Source organism: Rhipicephalus microplus, chromosome 8 (assembly GCF_043290135.1).
Source record: "Rhipicephalus microplus isolate Deutch F79 chromosome 8, USDA_Rmic, whole genome shotgun sequence".
Lineage (NCBI taxonomy): Eukaryota > Metazoa > Arthropoda > Arachnida > Ixodida > Ixodidae > Rhipicephalus > Rhipicephalus microplus.
This window is the reverse complement of record NC_134707.1, coordinates 87848534-87869284: the sequence shown is the minus strand read 5'-3', so window position 1 is coordinate 87869284 and position 20751 is coordinate 87848534. Positions and strand designations below refer to the sequence as shown.

Sequence of the window (20751 nt, the reverse complement as noted above, 5' to 3'; positions counted from 1 at the left end):
GACGTGCATAAAATTAGGGGAATGAAATGAAACCGAACGAAACTGTGCCTGTAAGGTACTTCAAGTTGTGTTCACACAGTTCCCGTGAACGATCACCACGCGGGTAGACTTCTTCAACTCTCGTTTGACTTCGCTATCGGTCATCCAAAGATTCGTTCGAAACAACAGCTTTTAAGTTGATTGATATGTAACGTCCCAAAATCACATCATTATGAGAGGCGCCGTAGTGGAGCGCTCCAGAAATTTCGACCACCTGGGGTTCTTTAACGTGCACACAAATCTGAACACACGGGCCTAAACATTTCTGCCTCCATCGGAAATGCAGCCACCGCAGCCAGGATTCGATCCCACGACCTACGGGTCAGTAGCCGAGTACCTTAGCCACTAGACCACCGTAACGAGGCGCAGCTTCTAAGTTCAAACAGAAACACTCACACATACGTATGAAGAAGCAGTTCATTTTCCCATCGCACAATGACATCAGAACAGTTTTGAGCAAGCAATTAGCTTGGTGGTTCAAATACCTTGCCCATCGACTATCGACGATCTCGCGCCAGTATCAAAGCAGGCACTTATTCTTACACAATCACGGCAAGAACTGAAGTGAGCCGCAAGACTGTTCACTGCGCAACCACATCAATAAGTTATAGGTAATTCAGAGGAAATTAGCGGGAGATTCAAGTGACATTCCTAGTATAGACAAGGACTACAGAATACAGTAGTTGGTTTCAAAACATGAGCAAATGCATGGAGTGTTGTTGTAACGACGACACATCTGAAGGCATTAAGTGCAACAATAGGAGTCTGTTGGAAATGTCCATTATCTGCTTTACCAATCAAAACACTCCAAATATGACAGCGTTCCGTGGCATGGACAACAAAGGCAAGTAAAGAATACAATAATGAGTCTTCATTAATAAGCAAATCAATTATGAATTACTGCAATTTCATTTCAAATAACCACCAAAAGGCATATCTTGCAAGTGAAGATAATACTCTGGGTTGTGAAAAAAAAAAGTCTGTACAAAATCTTTGCCACTTTTATTTACGGGCAAATGCTAAGGCAATTTAAGAGTAGACTTGTGCTTCTGAAGCCATTGGTTGTAGCTAGGTGCAGTTGATGTAAGTTTAAGCACAGCTCTTATAATTCTGCATAAGCGATCACTGATAAGTGATACTTGTTTTTTTGGAGGTTGGGAAGGGCCCGTACGATATTTATCAATACAGTTATATTGATAAAACGCGATTCCAGTTACTTTATTTTTGCTTGCATTTAAATTTACACCAATGGTACCTACCCACATACCAACTAAAGAACAAGTCTGGCAGCTTGGCCAGCAAGCTATTTAAAAAAAGAGAAGTGACCAGACTGTCAGGTTGATATTAAAGTGGCTATCAGACAAATGATAATCCTAATACAATGGGTACGAATCAGTAGCTTTAACTTAAAGTACAATAGCTGTCAAGACAGCATGATATTGCAGTCCCGACATGAAAACAGTCGCCTGAAATTATACGTAGCATGAAGCTTGCGACCAGTGAGTAGCAGATAACGACCAGGAGTTTGGCAGACAAGACTGCACACTAGGTGATACGTCTGCTATCTCAGCAAAGCGATCACACCCTACAGTCTCCAGTCACGACTTTGGACCTCCCTTCACCTACAAGTGGTGCTTTTTCAACATCACAGAAAGACAAAGCAAGCTAGCACCAGGCTTAAATTCGAAAAAAATACGTCCTAGATTGGCGTAGCGTTGACTTCCTTTGCCTCCGTCAACGCCCGCGACTCGTGCACAAATGCGACAAAGTCGGCGCCCTGGGCTTTCGCGGCTCTCAGAAACCCACTGTTCGCGGTCACAGTCACCGCCTTCAGCCGGTCGCCGGTCCCAAAGATGATCTTTGACCGCTTCCTGATTTTTCCACGAAGTGCGAGCCCTGTGGCCCGCTCGGAGGGAGAGTCTGGCACGACCTCAAGTCTTTCGAAAAGTCTGTGTGCCGCCTCTGTCTCGCACGGTCCGGCCATGATTTTCACGATAGTCGAGAAGTCGTCGTAGGCAGACTGGCAGCAGACGAGCTTGCGGTCTGCGAACAGCTCGTCTAAGGCAGGCCGGATGGGATTGCGGCGCTCACTCTCGGCTTGCTCGGTCAGCACGTTCTCGCGGAAGCGGAAGTGACAGCGGCCATTAGTCAGTGCGGATGCACAAGCAATCATCGTGGACACGTCGAGGTTCAGCACAGCGTCCTTGGGAACCTCATGCAGCTTCAATGCTGTAAAGTTTTCCACGCAGTCGTCTACGCCGGCCTCGCTGTCGTCTGCTGCAGCCTCGGGAGTTTCCTCGTCGCATGTCGACGGGACATCCTCGTGATTGAGAACCTGCGTGGAGTCAGGAAGGCGTGGAGGCTCTCCACATCAATGACAAAAAAAGTATAAATAGGTGTAAAAAAGACGACACTAATCTCATTAGTACATCACCATAGTCGAATCATATGGGTCCTAAAACTTGGGACAAAAAGTGTCGAAAACCTATTGCCACAGACATCAATGCTTGCCGACGATTGAAGCGAGACTAGGTGAGAAGGGGTCAAATAACCAAAACTAAATACTCAATATAATATATTTTTAAATATGTTAGTCATTATTTCATATATGTCAAAGTTAACTATAAGTTTACTTTAGGGTTTATCTGACACTTGGCTAAATAGTTGATTGCCTCAATGTTCAATCGGGTAGCATAAATGGGGGGCATATCTAGGTGACCTGCTATCAAAGCTTGCGTTTAGTTCGGCGCGTTGCCGGGTGAACGAGGAACCACTCACTTCTGGGTTGTAGTTTTGTGTGTACCTCCCATAGTTTATTTATTTGCTTATGGGCTGTTTACCGGTGTGACATCTCGGAGCAGAACAAGCCAACAGAAAGTGTAAACAGCCGCTCCTGGGACTGTCGACCGCCGTTGCGAGCGCACGCCCTCCCCTATGGTGACGGCGAATTTGACATGCTACGCAATGAGACGTTGTGCTCAACGGTTTCCAAAGCGATAGTCAGAAGGCTGCTTTCTCGTTGCAGTGATTTTCCACGATTGGGCAACGCGAGTTTTTGAACTATTATGCTATTTTGCTTGTGAACAGTTATGTTACAATTTGATCTGCAAAGTTTTCGGTGTATATCGCAAGTACACCATTTGGCCAATAAAAAAAATTTGCTTCTTCATCTTTTTGTAGGTCTTTCTTTTTTCTCACACATACAATTAGCCAGCCATAAGGCGCAATAAAATGGCATATTTGTAACGCACGTAAAAGGTCAACAATCAGGAAAAATTTCAATTTTATAAATGTAGGGCAAATACACGACATTGTTACCACTTCCAGTTGTGACGTCACATTTTATTCTTAATCTTTTGTTAGCTGTTAGTTGTCCCTTTTATACTTAGAAGCCAACAGTGGCAACAAGCCGCCAAGTACAGAACACATGTGCTTCAATGAAGTTAGGCTACCAGTTTACACATACCTTGACGTCGCTACGAAGGAAGCCTGAAGAATTTGCTGCTAAAGTAACAGCTGGAGTATGGAAGGCACGGACACAATGATTATGATAACAGTGCAAACATAGCACACAGCGCCATCGCTAACTTAACATCAGTCGAATCATTATTCCCACAAGCCAGTTTGCAAAGTTTAGAGGTGTGCTCTAGTGTACTCTAAACAGTATTTTTTTCTAGGATTGTCTGTCCTTCAGCATCTTGAAAAATAAAGCAATGCAAGGATGCACCCATCTTCTGGAAAATAATTAAGCTTGAGCAAATGGTGAATTTTAGGTTCGTAGCATATAGCGATTTTGGTTGAATGATTTCGAATTGAATTCAAATAGTACATATACTGCACATTATAAAGAAGAAAGGAACAGGAAGGATCCGAGAAGACTGGTATGATACCCTACACAGGAGAAAGAGTGAGGAAGTTTTAAAGATGTAGAAAGAGAGAGGGAGGAGAAAGCAAGCTCACAAAGTCGCACTTCACAGTCACCATAGCACAATAAGCTTATAATCACATGGTGCAAGCCTGTTGCCTTCAGGAAGCTGAGCACCGTCTTCACCCGCAATGTCCTCTCGGGTTTACATTCCAGATTTGTTTCTGCCTCTGTCGGTCTCTGATCTATGCCAGCTAGAGCGGCTGCCAGAGATGTTCTCTGCGTATTATAGCGGGGACAGTAGCAGAAGATGCGCTCTAATGTTTCCTCGCTACCATAGTTGTTGCAGAAAGGGTTGTCAGCCATTCCAATCCAAAAGGAGAACGACTTCGTGAAAGCCACTCTAAGCCATAAACGGCCAAGCAGAGTGGTATCATTTTGCTGTAGTCCAGTAAGTGCCAGAAGACGTAAAGCGTTCGGGCAGTGGCGGTTGTGCAGTCTACTTGCTGTATTCCTATATTAGAAAGTGACTTGTTGTGCAACCACTCGAAGTTGGATAGCGGCATCGATCCTCGATAGAGGTATTGTCTCGACCATGTCCCTCTGAAGAGCTGATCGAGCAGCAATGTCAGAATGTTCATTGCTTGTCATGCCACCTGGTGTGCTTTCTTGAAAGTACGGAGGAGATGCCTAACCTTGAGGACTAACCGTTCCTATGGTGCGTGCCGCAGGGCTTAAAGCACAATATTTTTTTTTTTAATTGAAACAAGGCTTGTGCAACTGTCATTTTTTTGTATCAAGCAAAGTGGAAACAATAAACAGAAGGAGGATTTGACTTTTGGTAAAATGCAAGTGATGGCCTGTAAGATATGTTGCTTTTTAAAATTCGCTATACTTAGAGCATATAAGTTTGTATAACAAGCTTTTAAACTTAAAAAATGAATCGATGTGTGAATAATATGTTAATTTAACCTTGAAGTGGGGCTTAGCAGCATTGTGGGTTTCCCTTGGATACGTGTTTTCACGGCTTACCATCACTTCATTGCAGTAAAACGACTTTTGCAGAGGGGTTACATGCACACAGGAATAAACACTTTCACGGCTTAACACTGCTTCACTGCAGTGAAACCACCTTTACAGAGTGTCACAAGCGAAATACATAATTTGTTCATTTCGAACAATTCAAAGTTTTCAATAATTTAAATTCGATTCAAAGTGAATCAAAATACTGAATTATTCGTTCGACTATTTGAAGCAGCTGAGTATTCACACAAGCCTAGAAATAACAAAGCACAGAAGAGACACAGGACAGGCGATATGTCCTGTATCTGATGGTCTCCCAGCTTTGCGAGTGCGCTTTAGTTTTGCCCTAAGGCTATGGTACCATCTGACTCTGTAGCTTATTTTTTTAATTGATCTTTTCTCTGTTCTGACAAAGCAACAATCGCAAAAAAGGATGCCAACAAGCCCATACTCCTATGCTGTCAAAACTGCCATCCTCTGGGCTTGGTGAGAAAACGCGTCCCACTGTGAAGCGGACGCTACTGTGAACAGCTTGGCCAAATCTTGCAGTCATGCAGGGCAGAGAAAGTTCAGAGGGGGTCCATGAAGTTGCCACTTTCTCAAGCGAGATGTCTTCATACGTACACTCGTCCCCACTCTCTTTGATGGCCAGGCAGCCTGCTGTTCGATGTCACACTGCAGACAGCGTGCTATTGGTCTACAGCCGATGTAAATTAAGGGCAGTGTTTCGATAAGATGCGCCTTTTGCCAAGGGTTGTCGTCACGTGCCGGCGCCATGCTTCACGCAGTAGTCACACTAGCCTGCACAGGAATCGCAACAGAAGAGTGCGATTCATCGTGCTCGCTCAACGTCACGACACACGCTGACCTGATTTCTTTACCCGTGCCATCTGTCCCTGCGCAGCTTCCTGTGTGCATGTCAGGATAAGAGCAGAGAGAAAATGCCTAAAGTGTGCGAAAAATCCTTGCAATTTTGCTCGTTCTTGACAGATTCAAAACTTTTTTCCAGCAATTGATTCATGAGGCTCCGAAACTGAGTTCATTCGATGATTACTTGGAAAAACTCGCAGCATACCCACGAAGTGAATGACGATGAGTGGGGCGAAGCGCTGGAGTTTTATCGCTAAACTGTGAACCACCCACGAATATCGCCCACTACATCATCAAAGACTCGAAAAACACCGCATATATTTATACAAGAAGTATCATTACACGTAAGTGGTAGCTATACATCGCTTCCGTTCCCCCTTCATTATAACGGCTTTATGGTCGGTGGGCCGGTGGATCGATGATGGGGAGTAGTGGAATGTTTTTAAAGAGAACGTATTGGGCAGTTTGCAAAAGTGGAACTATAGGCGGTCACGTACAAACAAGGAATGGATGCAGTGGGACAACCTATGGTTCCTTAACACGCACCTAGATACAAGTACACGACCATCTTGAATTTTATATAGACTACTTCTCAACAGTATTTGCATTATGGTCGGTGGAGTGGTGGATCGGTGATGGGGCGTAGTGGGATGTTTGCAAAGACGAAGCTGTAGGCAGTTGGCAAAGGTGAAACTGTAGGCAGGCGGTCACGTACATACATACATGCATACAAGGGATGAACAGACCCAGGCCTTTAGGAGCTTCGCCCCTAAAATGGTTCACAGACCCTTTAAAACAGCCGGGCTTGTGCTTTAAGGTACGATAACCAAAGGGCCCACCTCAGCACCAACAGCCTGAATGATCTCCCGGAGTGGCTTGGAGACGGGTAGCACGGTCCACACCTTGACCTCGGGCGCCTTGTACAGGTGCGGGTGGCAGCCCGCACACTCCACCATGTCCTGGAGTTGGTCCAGGATGGTGCGCCGGCCGTACTCTCCGTCTCCGAGGGACGAGGTCAGCAGGGCTTCCGGGTTGCGCGCCACCACTTTGATCCACGCCGCACCGTGATTGGCTACCACGTCCACAATGGTTCGATCGGCGCAACGCCTCTGCCTCTCACATTCGGCGTCAATCTTCATCGGTAAAACAGATCGATAATGTACACGTCTGAGAACAACTTGACCATTTTCAAAATATGGCTAATATTGCCATACAGGTATTGGTATACAGACACATTTATGTTCTTGGTCGCAGGATGAAGCCAGGAACGTGATGGCCTAATTTTATTTACAAAAAGTTTGAAGAGCCCTTTTTCTATGAAAGCGTCATATTTGCATGCCTAACCTACTGCCTTTCTCTCTTCTTTTCTTTCTATCATATTATAAAATGCTCCCTCCTAGAATTATTCTTTCTCCATTCCAGAAATCGGACCTCCATTCACGCGCTTAGCAGTACAACATTTCAGTAGCTACAAGAAATGATGGCAGGCATGCGTTCATATCATGGTGATACATTCATATCTTCGCCACAATAAAATGTGCCAAGGTGAAATGACAAGTGACCACGATAAAAGATCACATTGCCATACCATAAATGGCCGATTGTGAACGAGTTCCACAATGAAGAGAGCATGAATTGTTCCAAAATGGCACGCACAAATATGTATGCAACTGGTGCATCCTTGCGGGCTGCACGGCTGTATGCTTGCTGGCACCGAGTTTTTTCACTTGCAGTGCCACCATCTTATTCTGCTACTACCATATGCTTTTTGTTTTTGCAGTGGTACATATATGTAAAGTACAAGAGAATTCAATGCATGCAGGTGCGTCATAGAGGAAAAATACATGTAAAAAGCAAAGATGCGGGCGTGTATAGAATTTAAGATATGCAGTAAAAACAAAACGGTACCAAAACTTTTTTTTTTTCCTCGTCATCAAGAGGTGGTTCCTTATACAATCATAGTCGAGCCACTGTTTGGGCCTACTGGAAGGCCCATAGGATGGCATTCTCGAATGACCTCTTAATTTCGTTTTAAAAAATGTACCGCTGTAGAAGAGAAAGCATATGATAGAAGTCAGCACTGTGTCCGCATCACTTTTCGACTTCGATCACTAGTGCAATAACAAGCGAGACATGAATTAACATTGCCAAGCAATACACTCTTCTGAAAATTTAATCAGTCTCACAAGAGCATGAGCTCTCTTCAGTGTTTTCCTTAGCTTTAGATGAAGGGGCTGTAAACATTGAGCATGGAATGCTTTTAGGTCTTCTCTTTAGCCAGCAAAACGAGACATCTGTGCAACAAGAGAGTTTGACGGTGCAGGTTTCGTTGCCGTTTCAATAGATGGCCCCATACTATGCACAACATAGAGTTACTGTGTTGCACTGCATTACTACCTTATGCAGTGCAACAGCGCCTGGCCTCCGAACGCTCAGGCCAGCATTGCATCCTGGCAACGCCGGCCACAAGCAAAGCCCTAGATGTACCCTGCTTAGCGACACGATACAGTAGTGTCCATGTGTCCCATTACACAGCATGTTGTGATATGATGTACAGTCAACCACAAAAGTTTGCACACCATGCGAGCGCGTGCAAAAATGCCTGTCCGCGCCATCTACCGTCGACGCCAGTGTTAGGGCGGAAACTGCTCTTCTTTTTTTTTCGCAGGCATTTGAATTTTCCACTGCCGCATAGTGCATTGTTAGTTCGCAGTTTTCACGCAAAGCACTTATCTGCAGTATTACCGTCACATTTCTGTATTCATAGCAGGTTGAAAGTCATTATGGCGTGCCTCCAACAGTGTTCCATTGGCTGGTTATCACTTTGTGATAAAGATTGCTACAGTTGTGCTCATAAATTGCTGTCGAGGCAAAAGCACGTAGACGTATATGCTGAAAAGCGCATCGCGTTATGAAGTGACAAGTTAAAATTATTTGTACCCAGTCAGAAAACAGAAAGGCCACAGATTAAAGAAGGAACGCGCCTCAGGCGCTACGCTGCTGTCCATCGCTGCTGACGTTGCGAAAGTGTCGCGAAAGGGTGACCATGTGCTTCAGTGGTCCATAAAGTTCTGTGGTTGACTGTAAAATGTCATCGTTAATGAAAGGGAACGTGTGGACACACGGCTTGCACTCTGCAGCAGCTGCATACAGCTACATCAACTGACAGCTAACGAAAGAATGCCTGCTTTTGGCATCATTTATTGACAAAGAAAACAATCAGCCATTAGCAGTTTACAATCAATGTTAATTTATGTTGCCTCTTTGATTGTGCAATGGGCGATACCTGCAGCACATCACCTGCTGCCAACAAATCGAGTGTGGTGTGCCAGCACGAAGCGAGCTCCAAGCATTGCCTATTAAGCAAGCAAAGAGGCAGCATAATCTATCAGCAATTCACCGGCCATGACTCATTATTTCATTAGCCAATAGATGACGCCAAAAGTGGACATGCTTTCAGCTGTCGATAGAAGGAGCTGTAGGTAGCAGTCGCATATTGAAAGCCACGAGTTTGGTGTTTCTTCTCATAAACGGCGACAGTGTGCCACTGAAAATATGCACACGATTGTGGCTATATCTACTATGTCGGTACCTATTTCATGCTCACGTCTAGTCTCATAATGATAATAACAATAACATTTAGGGTTTTACGTCCTAAAACCATGATATAAGTATAAGAGGCACTGACGTATGGGGCTCCAGGAATGTCGACCATATAGTGTTCTTCTACATGCGCTGACATCACAGAGCACATGGGCTTTTGCCATTTCACCTCCATCGAAATACAAACCGCCACGACCAGGGTCAAAACACTTACGCCTGGTCTCAATTATGGGAGAGCCAGCTATGTTTTCACATGGGTGCTCACACGCTTTTGACAGAAAATTATGCCCGAATGTTTCTGGTGGTAGTCGGTGATGTTATTTGGGGCAGCCAATTTCAGAACGGTGCCAGATGAAATATACATTCGCTCACCTCGGGGAGGGAGAAAGGCTTGAGCACGTCGACCAGACCAGTGACGGTTAACGAGCACGTGACGACGGCTGACAGGTAGGCCAGGTTGGTGCATCGGAAATGCTCCTCCTTGATGCCTTCGGGCGTCTTCGAGAGCTTGCGCAGGAACTTGATCTCGGCCTGAATCTTGCGTTGCAGCTTGCTCTTGCCAGGGCACACGCTCAGGGAGTCGCACTGCGCCAGAAGCTTCTCGGCGTCGTCAATCTTCTCCAGAACTTTCTCTCTGGCACTGTCCTGCTGGAGCACCATGTCTTCCAACCTGAAATCGGATTTCGGTCAAGGTTACAACCCATGTCTTATAACCTGAAACTTGATTGATTGATATGTTCAACGTCCTAAAACCACCATGATTATGAGTACGCCGTAGTGGAGGGCTCCGGAAATTTAGACCACCTCCAACCTGAAATTTAATATTGGTCGAGGTTGAACACCACGTCTTCCTATATAAAACTGGGTTCTGGTCAGGGTTACAACCTCAGCTGTAAGCTGTAAGGTTGGCTGCGACGAGCGCTTAGTAACAGGTGTGGCCAGTTGCACCCCTGAAATCTTCATTTTCCCCACAACTCCATCACCCACTCCCAGATTGCTAACCACCACAAGAATTATCTTTCTCACTGTCGTTAGCAGTGATAGCTCAGGCGCCGGCCTGAGCTATCAGTAATACAGAAATATATCAAATACCTTTGCAGCCGCTCCGACAGTTCTACTAAATCAAACGACGGAACTAAATCGCCGCATCCTGGGACCTCCAACGCGTAATTAACGTGCTTAAAGGCGTAATGACAAGACTAGGGCTCCAGAGCCTATCAGGGGTATATAGCTGACAACTGTATCCACGATTTCGAGCAAACTCAACACTTGGCATAAGATAAAACACTCAGCAACTTGGCATAAGATAAAACATTCGGCCGCTTTTTCGAGGATTCGAGACGCAGTTACCCTCAATCCTCTGCAAAATTAGTTGGGGTCTTTGACAACAGTGCGCCAAGGAAAAAATTAGTAACGATCTAGTAGCCAGCAAAGGAGCACAACAAAGGGGTGAACGCCATAAATAAACAGTCGTGAAGGCTATTTACCGAGGTGGAGAACGAACAGCCTTGAAACAAGCCAGTAACAAACTGGACAACTGCCCGCTCACTTTGGGTATCTCACTGCTAACAAACGCGCCTCCAGCGTTCAGTAAAATGAGTCGAGCAAAGTAGAGGATAACTCGAGCGAAGCGCCAAGGGTGCCAAAACGAGCTGACAATCGCAAACAGTGGGAGATGCCGCCGTTTAATTAGGAAAACAGTTCACGTAAAAGCCGCACGTACTGTACAACATTCACCGCCGGAATCACAGCTGCTTGCAAAACAGAAACAAAACTTGGATAAATTAACTCAAGCCGCTCGCCCGTACTCAATGCAAACAACTTTTGCGCTGCTTCCGTTGCAAATATTCAAAACACTCAAATTAATAAATAAGCTTCAATTTTGTACTTCTGCTTGATTAGAATAAATGATGCTTTTAAGCAACAAAATTTGAGATATAAGTGGTTAGTACGAATGCTTAATTGCGGCTAAGCAGTGGGACGCCACCGAAACCGCACGGTGCCGCTCGTAGGAGCAAGTCGTGGCAAATTGCGAGTTATGACAGCGACCGTTTCCGGCCTTCCGCGAATGTAGTTTCTGAAAAAGATCGAACGATTTGTAGCCGCGGTCTCCCGCGCGCCTTTCGTGAGTTTCTAGTCGAAATTGGTCTCGGTGGAGCGGCCTTCAAAGCCGGCAAGAGGACGCCACCATGGGTCTGTGCAAGTGCCCCAGAAAGAAAGTGACCAACCAGTTTTGCTACGAACACCGGGTGAATGTGTGTGAACACTGCATGGTAGCCCAGCACCCTACGGTGAGCTAGTATTTCACACTATTAATAAAGCTGTTGTCTTTCTGAAGTTGGGTGCGGCGATGTCGGGACCAGAAAACGGCTACGTGGACGCGTTCCTCGTAGTTCCTATGTGAGCTTTGCACATAGGAACATAGGACCTCGTAGTTCCTATGTGCGCTTTGCTTCTTCGCAGCTCGTTTGAGCAACCTCGTTGATCTACAGATCAGAAAAACTAGCAAAACAGAGCGGGGCACGTTTGTGGCCTTTCCACGCGATGCAAACAAAAATCGCACGCTGAAAACAACGTCTCTAATGCGTCTTTGCAGTGCATAGTCCAAAGCTACCTCCAGTGGCTCCAAGACAGTGATTACGACCCCGTATGCCAGATCTGCCGCAAGGAGCTCGCCAACGGTACCTGCACCCGCCTACTGTGCTATCGTAAGTATTGACGCGCTTGTGGTTGCAGCAAACATTTTCGCATGCAGTTTCGGAAGCCACGCCCACACATAATTGTTGACATGCGCATCGTGACGTCATCTTTTACGGTAGCCAATACGCATCAGGGAGCGGCGGACCACGTGACGTGTCCGATATTGGGTATTTCACCTAGGCAGTATCTTTTGACAAGTAGTGTAAACATCATTTCTTTTGGATTTCTTCGCTTTATTTTGCCATGATACCAGCTTCTGGGGCCGTATTCAGAGTGGATCACTTTCGGCGACATTGTCGGTATGCGCGACAATTATCACGTGTCCAATGACTGAAGCGAGTGCTTGCCCGCCAGGAACCGAACCGGCGACCTTCGAGTAATGTGTTCGATGCTCAACCAACTGAGCTACCACGGTATCTCCGTCCACTTTTCTTTCTTCACATTTAGATATGAATTACTTCTCTATACTTTCCTTGGCATTATCGTCTGTAAAAGATCATTAATATTGTGTCTTACAAACAAAATCAAGCCCTTAAATATACATGCTTCTATTTAGTGTGAAAAGTTCACAATATTCAAATTTTGCGTCAGTGCTCCCTTTGGTCTCTCACTTCACAGGAAATGCCCTGATGATTTGATTTGATATCAACGCTCAACAGTATTTCCCGCTCATTCTACGTTTTGCGCTCGTACTGCCTTCTCAGATGTATTCCACTGGGCCTGCTTGGACGACCACTGCAAGCGGATGCCTAAGACAACTGCGCCGGCTGGCTACGGCTGTCCTTCGTGTGGCTCGGCTATCGTCCCAGCCATCAACATTGAGTCCCCAGTTGCAGACGCCCTGAACATGCTGCTCAAGTCCGCATCCTGGGCAAACGCCGGTCCTTCCATACCAGAGATCACACAGCAGGTGAGAAGCGAGTACAAAGGACGTCACAAACCAACATTGTTACATTCAAATAAACCTTTGTCGAAACGCTGCCACTGGTCGTCCAACTGCGCTAATTAGCTACAATTTTGCTTGTCTGCATTCGTTCGAGAGCAGCTTGTGCGAGGTACTTGTTCAAAATACATAACTTCACAAACCAGGGTCCCAAATTGGAGCGACTGTTGCGAGACCCTTGAATTTGGGACTGTGGAACTTGACCGACCAGCGAGATCTGCTTGCTAGGAAGCAGAATGTTTTTGCCTCAAATACTCTCGGTTGGGCCCAAAAACACCTGCCACGTTTCCACAGAACATTTCCACAGAATCGCAGTGCCACTGCATGCAACTTTCTCATCTAATAATAGTTTCACTTCTGTATTCAATAAGATACAGCATCCTATTACAGTACACACAAATTGAAATCTGAAAATTTCGGGCTTTCGTTTCCAGCATTTACAGTCCTTGATTTGCAGCAACATTGGCACAGTTATCATGAGCGATTGCTCAGAACAGTCATTATTCTAAAGAACAAGTGTCTCATTTCAGCCTGTGACTACTGTATCTACCACATGTTTGCCCTACGGAGCCCACACGAGCTGTTTATTGATTTGACATGTTCTTCATTACTGATGTTCACATCAAAGTCGTGAGAACTCGTCAAGCTGCCTAAGCAGTGGCTTTTATTTCTTTCATATGTGTACATTTGTGACATGAAATCTCTCGAATCTCTTACGCTTTTGCCTAAGCTGACTTGAAGGCGAAACTCGTCTTATTTTTTTCAGTAAAAGTATTAATCCTCCTTACTGCCCTTTCGAAAAATTTCCCCACCAAGCGTGGCTTCTTGCTGCCTCCAGGATCAGAGGCGTTGCAACCTTCCTGCATGCTGTCTCATCTAGCACTGCTGCTGTGATCGGCTCAACCTCGATCATCGTGTGAAGTTACGTTGTGATGTTACTGTGACGTGATGATATGGTAAATTTTGGCGATCTGTGATGTCACAATCATGTCATGTGGTGACGTCATCATTTAATGATAACTTCACATTATGTGATATCACAGTGATGTGATTACAACCCTGCAAATTTTGGCGAATTTCCATTTCATGATGTTATATGGTGACGTCATCCTGTGACAATAACTTCCTACATCACTCGTATTGACGCCGACGCTACCAATGCTGCAAATCAATTTCGGCATTTGATAAGGCATCTAAGGTTTTCGCCTTGATAGACGTTCATTGAAGCAGGATGTTTCTGAGAGATTAATCGCGTGCGCGTGAAGAAACTTAGAACTGGTCACCATCGGAACTGTCTTTGTTACAGAAACAGCCTTCCGGACCACAGGGTGACTTGCGTCAGGCCAATGCGAGTCCGGTCAACTCGTTAGCCCAATCTGCGCCTCCACCGTGGCGTGCGCAAAGCAGTGCACCCAACACCGCTTCGCCCTTGCATACGGCGATCGCTCCTGAAAACAGCGTCAACTATGGCACTGCCACCAACAGTACGTCACTGTCTCCTTGCCGCAAGACTGTTATTGGATTGTTTGATGTCGGCTATGGCGGATGCATTTTAATGGAGGTAAAATGCTAGAGGCCTGTGTAGTATTTCATAGGGTCAAAAGTTTGCATTTCATATTCATATTGTGGTTTCGGAATGTAAAACTTGAGCAGTCAACATTATTATTTTTATTATCCAATAAACACACTGATCCATCCAACAGTGTGGATTCCCTATAGCTTTATCGGGAACAAACATTCTGGAGAGTTGGAAGCTATGCTGCAAGGCATGGCCGTAGTCATGTGGTGTGCCCTAGGGGCTCGGGCCTTCCTGACATTTGGGTGGAGGGGCGGTGTTGTTCAGAAAATAAATAATGAAAATACGGATTTTTAAATGCCTTCACGAGTTGCCACCCCCCCCCCAGGAAATAAATTCCTGGCTACGGGCCTGATGCAAGCATAGCAAACCTCTGAACTCTACTGAATATTTATCAGTGCTAATGAAATTCGGGATCACATAATAGTTTGCAGCTGGAAACAATCTCTGAATGACATATTGACAGATATGTATTGATGAAGAGAAGTTCTAGTGAATTTGATGTTTTCTATGATCTGCAAACGTCGCATCAAATTTTATAAAAAAAGCATGTTCTTGTCTGCAACAGAGTTTGATAAGCACAGTGATAAAGTAAACTGTGTGAAAAAATGGTTACTTGTTATGGTAACAAGTAATAATTTCTTAACAAGTAATAACAAGTAATTAAGATACTCTGTTACGGTAAATGCAACGTGCCATCGGCATGATGAATATCTGCTTTGAGCAAGTTTTGTTTTGGTTTTCTCTCCGATTTGTGATCATTTCTCTAAAGATACAAAGGCTCGAAAAGTAAACGTCTAGTTGCAGTTTGCAGAATTCATGCTTATATGTTAAACCCAACATTTTTATAAGCGGGTAGAAGTGGAACGAACTCCCAAAACTCCTGTGTGACTATGGCAATACTCTTGTTGTTTGAGCCCGAGTGTGTCTATCGACAGGAATTGGGACGTTTGCCGCGAGAGAAAGCTATGTTAACGTGCAGAGCAGATAACCAGCAGCCTGTTGCTTTAATAGAGCAAAGAGCTCCATGAAAAAGGTAGCAGATGTTTACTGTATTTATTCAATTGTAACGTGACTGCGATCATAGCACGAGTAGTGAGTTTCGAAAAAGAAAAACAAAAAGCTATAAAAAAACTGGGCGCATCATTGAACTTATTAGATAAATTGAATTTCAGTATTCGATTGTAGCTCACGGGAAAAAGCAAAAGTTGCAAAAAGCTGGGGAAAAATGCACGTTACGTTAAGTAAATATGGTACTAGGTGGCAGTTAGATTATGAAAGTCGCAGATGTGAGGTGAATTTCACTGAATTGAAACACACATTTACCGGAAATAGTGACAGATGGGTCTTCACTGTTGCAGAGAGCTTAGAATTTGCTAATTCTAGACGATTCCTCATTGCAGGCCACCTGACGTCGTCGCGGAAGGTATTCACCGCGACCCAGGCCAACTTCGTCACATCTGCACCGGACTATGACGAGGACAAGTATAAACGACGATCCGGATTTGAACTGCTATCACGCTGGATCAAGTAGGTGTTCGCGTTTGTTGTGGGCTTGACATGTCTGAAAATTAGAGTGCGCAAATATCAGTTTTCACAGAACGATACAGTGAACGGTTGCCAATGTTGCCGAAACTTCCTTACATTATTGCCAATTGTTGACTGTTCTTGTGCATCTTGATGTAAACCGTATGCAGGTGTCATGTAGGTCGAGGAATGCCATTGGCAGATGTAATATTGCGTGGCAGCAGAGCACAATAACGCATTGCACAGTTCAGATTGTCTAATGAGTGGGGCTTTTTTAAAGCTTGCAATCCATTACAAAGAGCCTAGCTATATATCTTCATCATTAGCGACGGCATCGACGAAGTGCACATTATGTCTCACAGGTGCATAGCAGATACCTTGCTTCTTGGCAGAATAATGAATAATGGCATAGTGGGTTCTTTACTACTTCGTGAAATTATGATTTATGGTGTAGTGGATACCTACCTCACAACTATACTTGCATGTACTAGTCTTCTTGAGAGAATTTACTGAGAGCTCTCTGCCGCTGTGACTGTGTGCCCCATCCGCGCAGGCCTAGCGTTTTTTTTTTTTTAATCTTGTCAGTCTTGTGAGATCTTATTAAATAAAACTTGTGAAACGACGTTGTTGCCTTTCCCACCAGGTCAAGAACAATAATGGCCGGCAGTCGTAGACGAGACCCGCACACGTTCCTCAAGCGCTGGGTCGTCCTCTCCATCCTCATCGTGCTCGGGCTCTTCACTGTCGTCTATTTCCTCATGCACTGGGGCCGCGCCGCCGCGGAGTCGGACCCACTGCTAGACCCTCGGCTCAATCCGAACATCAGAGTCAACGACGAGTCTCAAGACTTGCAGCCACGTTGAAGTGTCGACCATCGCATGGGTTTGCGTCTTTGCTGAAAAATAAAGAGCTTGGGAAATGAGGTAGCATCGGTCTGTACATTTGGACTGGCCAATGCCACCTTAAGTGTGTATATAGTAAAGGGGTCTTGGTAAGCCTATCTGCGGTGTCTTTTGGGCAGGTAGTTGACAGTGCTTTCAGCGAGCGTGTGTGTGCGGTCGGCGGGTTAATAAAATGCGATAATCTGAGCATGGTTGCCTTAGGTGTCGATTCTGGGCCATCTACAGTGGGCACGCTGAACAACCATTCACTCAAGTTGTATTCAAGCCAGTGCTTCCAACGTTGCTGTGTCATGGCTGTGATGCAAGATGTATGCACCCTTTATGTGGGGACACTTCTCGCCTTGCTTGTGAGGTGCGTTCTACCAGGCGAAATAGCAGCATGCGTGCATCATTCCAGTGTTGGCAGAAGAGATCTACCAGTGGGAAGATTCGGCTCCAAAGCAAAAAGATATTTTCTAAAACATTGCTACGACGACTGACATGCTTGGCAACAATGCCAGCCTTTGCCGCAAGTTTTTTGCTTGCGGGAAAATCTCTCCGAGTTTCCAGTTGTAGTTGCTAGCGCACCATAGCCACATTCGTTTGCTAAGAAATCCAGATGTCCCGAAAAGCGCTGATTGCTAGGGCAACCCTTTTTTGTATCGAAGCTGCATTGTCCCACCGATAGGTATCCACTGCCTTCATTGGACCGATCAATGCACGTCGTCTCACGAGTGTCGTCACTGAAAGAGTGTATATTCTGTTAAATGTCACATATTGTGTTGAAGCTTTTGTGCACACATGTGTGCCGTGCCTTGTGGAGGATGCAGCAATTTTCTTTTTCAGTGATAAGCTCTAAACCTACGTCAAAATTTTTATAATTACTACAGCACTGTAGCAATTATGAACTGTTGCCAATGAGCTCAATTCCACTGTACTTGAAAACCTAAACTTTGTTGTCGGGTTTCGAGTCTTTTGCAGACAAGGTCGGTATCCGAAAGCCATCGCAAGAAAGAAGCATGGTATTTGATGGCTTCTCATAATGATTAAAAGCAGATAACTAAACTAATTAGTATGGATGTGTTAAACGACCCCACAGAAGAATACAAACAATCCTAATGCATTAACACTTGTCTTCGTGCATTATACAATGTCTCTTAATCTGGCAGAATGTCAAAATAATAAAAGCGTATTTTTGTATTCTTTACAGTTCTATGGAGGGCAACGCACATGCTTCATATTCTGAAAATTACACCTCCACGACAAAACAGTGTTTGTAATGGGCTGCTTTAAAAGCAGTCTCTCAATCGATTATGTGAACGTCGAAGTGTTTGATGGGGTGTGCATTCACTTCACACTTGCCAAGAGGTGTATACAGCTGGTCAACAATAGTTGGTTTAATAACATACGTGAATGTTGGTTCTGTTTTACATCTGCAGTCATGGAACTGCAACATCAAAGCTCGGAAATTGAGCGCATTGAGCTGTCTGGCGAATGTTGCATACAGTTAACTTTTATTGCCAAGTGCACATTTGCCATCTTGCTGGATGTTAAGAAAGCTATGTGCTTTCACTGTGACCTATTCTTTTGCTAATCACGAGTTAGTGCGCTTCTTGGGTATTTTTCAAGTGTGTATATACGAGATGAAAAGTTTTTCATGTACATTTGAAAGGGTTAGGCTTAAATAAAAAAAAATAAAGGCTCTGTTATTTATTCAAGCACAACCACAATGTCAGAGAATAGAGAGAAATAAATCGATTAATAAGTACCCAAGAATTAAGCATTTACTTGCTGTCCTTTTCATTTATGAACAGGTCCTAGTGGTCAATTATGGACAATTTTTTGGGAGTATGCAAGTTCTGATAGAATACGCCAGTGGGAGTGTGGACGTATTGAATGTCCAGCAACGTGCTAGTTCTAGTTATGAAATGTTAAATGCCCTGCACCACAATAGTAATGTATCACGCCCTTCACTTTCGCGCGCTAAAAAAAGGATAGAAATCATGAACACATCTCCATGCCATTTCCGGCTCGATTTGTACCCGTTCTGCCTACGGTGTGGTCAGTACTCTAGCCACCATATCAGTACAAGCAATGTTCCCTTGTTCATGTTATCAGTGGTGGTGCTTTTTTTTGCCTACGCATTTCAATAAATGATTTTTCAGCCTCAGTGTCCTCTTTATCAAGACACGACTCCTGCATGAACAGATAAATTGCCGTGTTCACTCCCACCTCGTTTATATCATCGAATTGATGTAAGTGCTGTCTTAGTAAACGAAAATCTCTTCAACGAAACAAATGCTTAAAGAGCCCTTGAACCACTCAGAGGTCGAAATGTATGTGTGCCGTTGCATTTGTGCACGAGTCTATAACAAACATGTGGCCGTGAGAATTTTTCGAGACGGTACAGTAATAGTGGAGTTATACGCATTTGACGATAGAAATGCAGCCATCGAATGATTCACTCTTTCCTTTGCTACCCTTAGTTCGTCCGCTCTCGTGAAGCCACCTCGCCATCCTTACCGAGTGCCTCCTAATTTCACGCGACGTTTACATCATTCCTGATGCGCACTTCGAAACTGTGTCCACTTCCGGTTACCATGACTATGTCAAATGCAAGCTTCTCAGCTACCTGCCGTTGTCGATCCAGCTAATGCGGTAAATCAGAATGCCAGGCAAGATTGCGTTGATATGCTAGCAATTTGGCATTCGCGTTACCGGTCGCATTTGCCAATTCGCGAGCGTGCACACGCAGGCAACACAACAAAAAATCTCCCTGAAGAAAATCCTGAGGAAATGCGAATGCATTTTTCGCGCCGAGAAAGGGCAGCGTTGCCATCAGACATTCACCTTCACCATCTTCTGCCATCGCCTTGAGAGGGGCCCAGCTAGCAAACGGTCGTGAGTGAGGAGCGAGCGGACGGACGGGAGTGGGGCATCAGCATTCTCAACTCTGCTTTGGCGTCTCACAGTGGCGTTTCGAGCACACATTTCCATATGTTCTTGAGAGGCGCCCAGCCAGCAAACGGTAGAGAGTGAGGCACGAGCGGACGAGAAAGTGAAGTGCAGGGAGGAGAGCAAGCGAACGACGAGAGGAGTGGCGAAGCTGCGCACCTACCCTCTCATACTCTCTCTTGCACCACATGCTCCGGTTGCTAGGGGCGAGGATAAGTGCGCGTGCCCTCAGCTGTTGCAATGGAAAAGGAAGCGAGAGCAAAAAAATAACACCTGGCGGCGCGCGACCACCACTACCGGATGCTTGACATAGCCCGACTAAGAAATGCATTCGCATTTAAAATAGCGAGGAGCTGCTTGCAGACCAAACCGAAGTCGCTGGTTTATGCCGACTGATCGCAGCATTGACTGTCAACAACATCACAAATGCAACGCGTTCACATCGGGCACGTCAACACGAATGCCGAAAAACCCGGAGAGAAGGGATCGTTTCGCTGAATTCATGGCAGGCCACAGTGTAACTTTGCCATGTCAGACATCATTAATCGTGACTGCATTCTGAGCATGATGCGTATGCCGAGATGTTTTAAAAAAATATTTGAGGTGGTTTAGGGGCCCTTTAAATAGAACAACTGCTTGTAATATGATTGATTTTGGTACTTGCAGTCTGCAACTCATTGATATCCCTATAAACAGAACTCTCATTAAATAAAATATTCTTCCTGGTCACCTTCTGGTTCCAAGTATAACGAGATTCCACTGCTTACAT

General features: G+C 45.0%; 2 protein-coding genes across 5 annotated transcripts; one reads left to right on the top strand and one right to left on the bottom strand.

Annotated features, from left to right (window-relative positions):
• Positions 1 to 438: 438 nt before the first annotated feature.
• On the bottom strand, positions 439 to 11202 carry LOC119163877 (UPF0415 protein C7orf25 homolog). Of its 3 annotated transcripts, none has more exons than XM_037415952.2 (4): positions 11124 to 11202; positions 9773 to 10070; positions 6637 to 6930; positions 439 to 2374 (listed from the first exon to the last, which is right to left on the bottom strand). In XM_037415952.2, exons 2-4 carry the CDS (start codon positions 10058 to 10060, stop codon positions 1739 to 1741), a joined length of 1218 nt encoding a protein of 405 aa, XP_037271849.2. In that variant the 5' UTR covers positions 10061 to 10070; positions 11124 to 11202; the 3' UTR covers positions 439 to 1738. The 3 variants fall into 3 exon arrangements, with proteins under 3 accessions (XP_037271849.2, XP_075728381.1, XP_075728382.1); XM_075872266.1 differs by having other exon boundaries at positions 10888 to 11173; XM_075872267.1 differs by lacking the exon at positions 11124 to 11202 and adding an exon at positions 10493 to 10865.
• A 173-nt stretch (positions 11203 to 11375) lies between these two features.
• On the top strand, positions 11376 to 19197 carry LOC119163878 (zinc finger protein-like 1 homolog). Of its 2 annotated transcripts, XM_037415953.2 has the most exons (6): positions 11376 to 11691; positions 11997 to 12108; positions 12805 to 13010; positions 14350 to 14527; positions 16023 to 16149; positions 16790 to 19197. In XM_037415953.2, exons 1-6 carry the CDS (start codon positions 11590 to 11592, stop codon positions 17007 to 17009), a joined length of 945 nt encoding a protein of 314 aa, XP_037271850.1. In that variant the 5' UTR covers positions 11376 to 11589; the 3' UTR covers positions 17010 to 19197. The 2 variants fall into 2 exon arrangements, with proteins under 2 accessions (XP_037271850.1, XP_075728383.1); XM_075872268.1 differs by lacking the exons at positions 11376 to 11691; positions 11997 to 12108 and adding an exon at positions 12311 to 12513.
• Positions 19198 to 20751: the final 1554 nt, after the last annotated feature.

What these genes read in the sequence shown, in the direction of transcription:
- LOC119163878 (XM_037415953.2), top strand. Translation starts at nt 11,590, where the DNA reads ATGGGTCTGTGCAAGTGCCCCAGAAAGAAAGTGACCAACCAGTTTTGC. An exon ending in CACCCGCCTACTGTGCTATC is followed by an intron (nt 12,109 to 12,804) that starts GTAAGTATTGAC and finishes CTGCCTTCTCAG; the next exon opens with ATGTATTCCACTGGGCCTGC. An exon ending in CTGCTATCACGCTGGATCAA is followed by an intron (nt 16,150 to 16,789) that starts GTAGGTGTTCGC and finishes CTTTCCCACCAG; the next exon opens with GTCAAGAACAATAATGGCCG.
- LOC119163877 (XM_037415952.2), bottom strand. Translation starts at nt 10,060, where the DNA reads ATGGTGCTCCAGCAGGACAGTGCCAGAGAGAAAGTTCTGGAGAAGATT. An exon ending in AGCCTTTCTCCCTCCCCGAG is followed by an intron (nt 6,931 to 9,772) that starts GTGAGCGAATGT and finishes TTACCGATGAAG; the next exon opens with ATTGACGCCGAATGTGAGAG. An exon ending in TTCAGGCTGTTGGTGCTGAG is followed by an intron (nt 2,375 to 6,636) that starts GTGGGCCCTTTG and finishes GACTCCACGCAG; the next exon opens with GTTCTCAATCACGAGGATGT.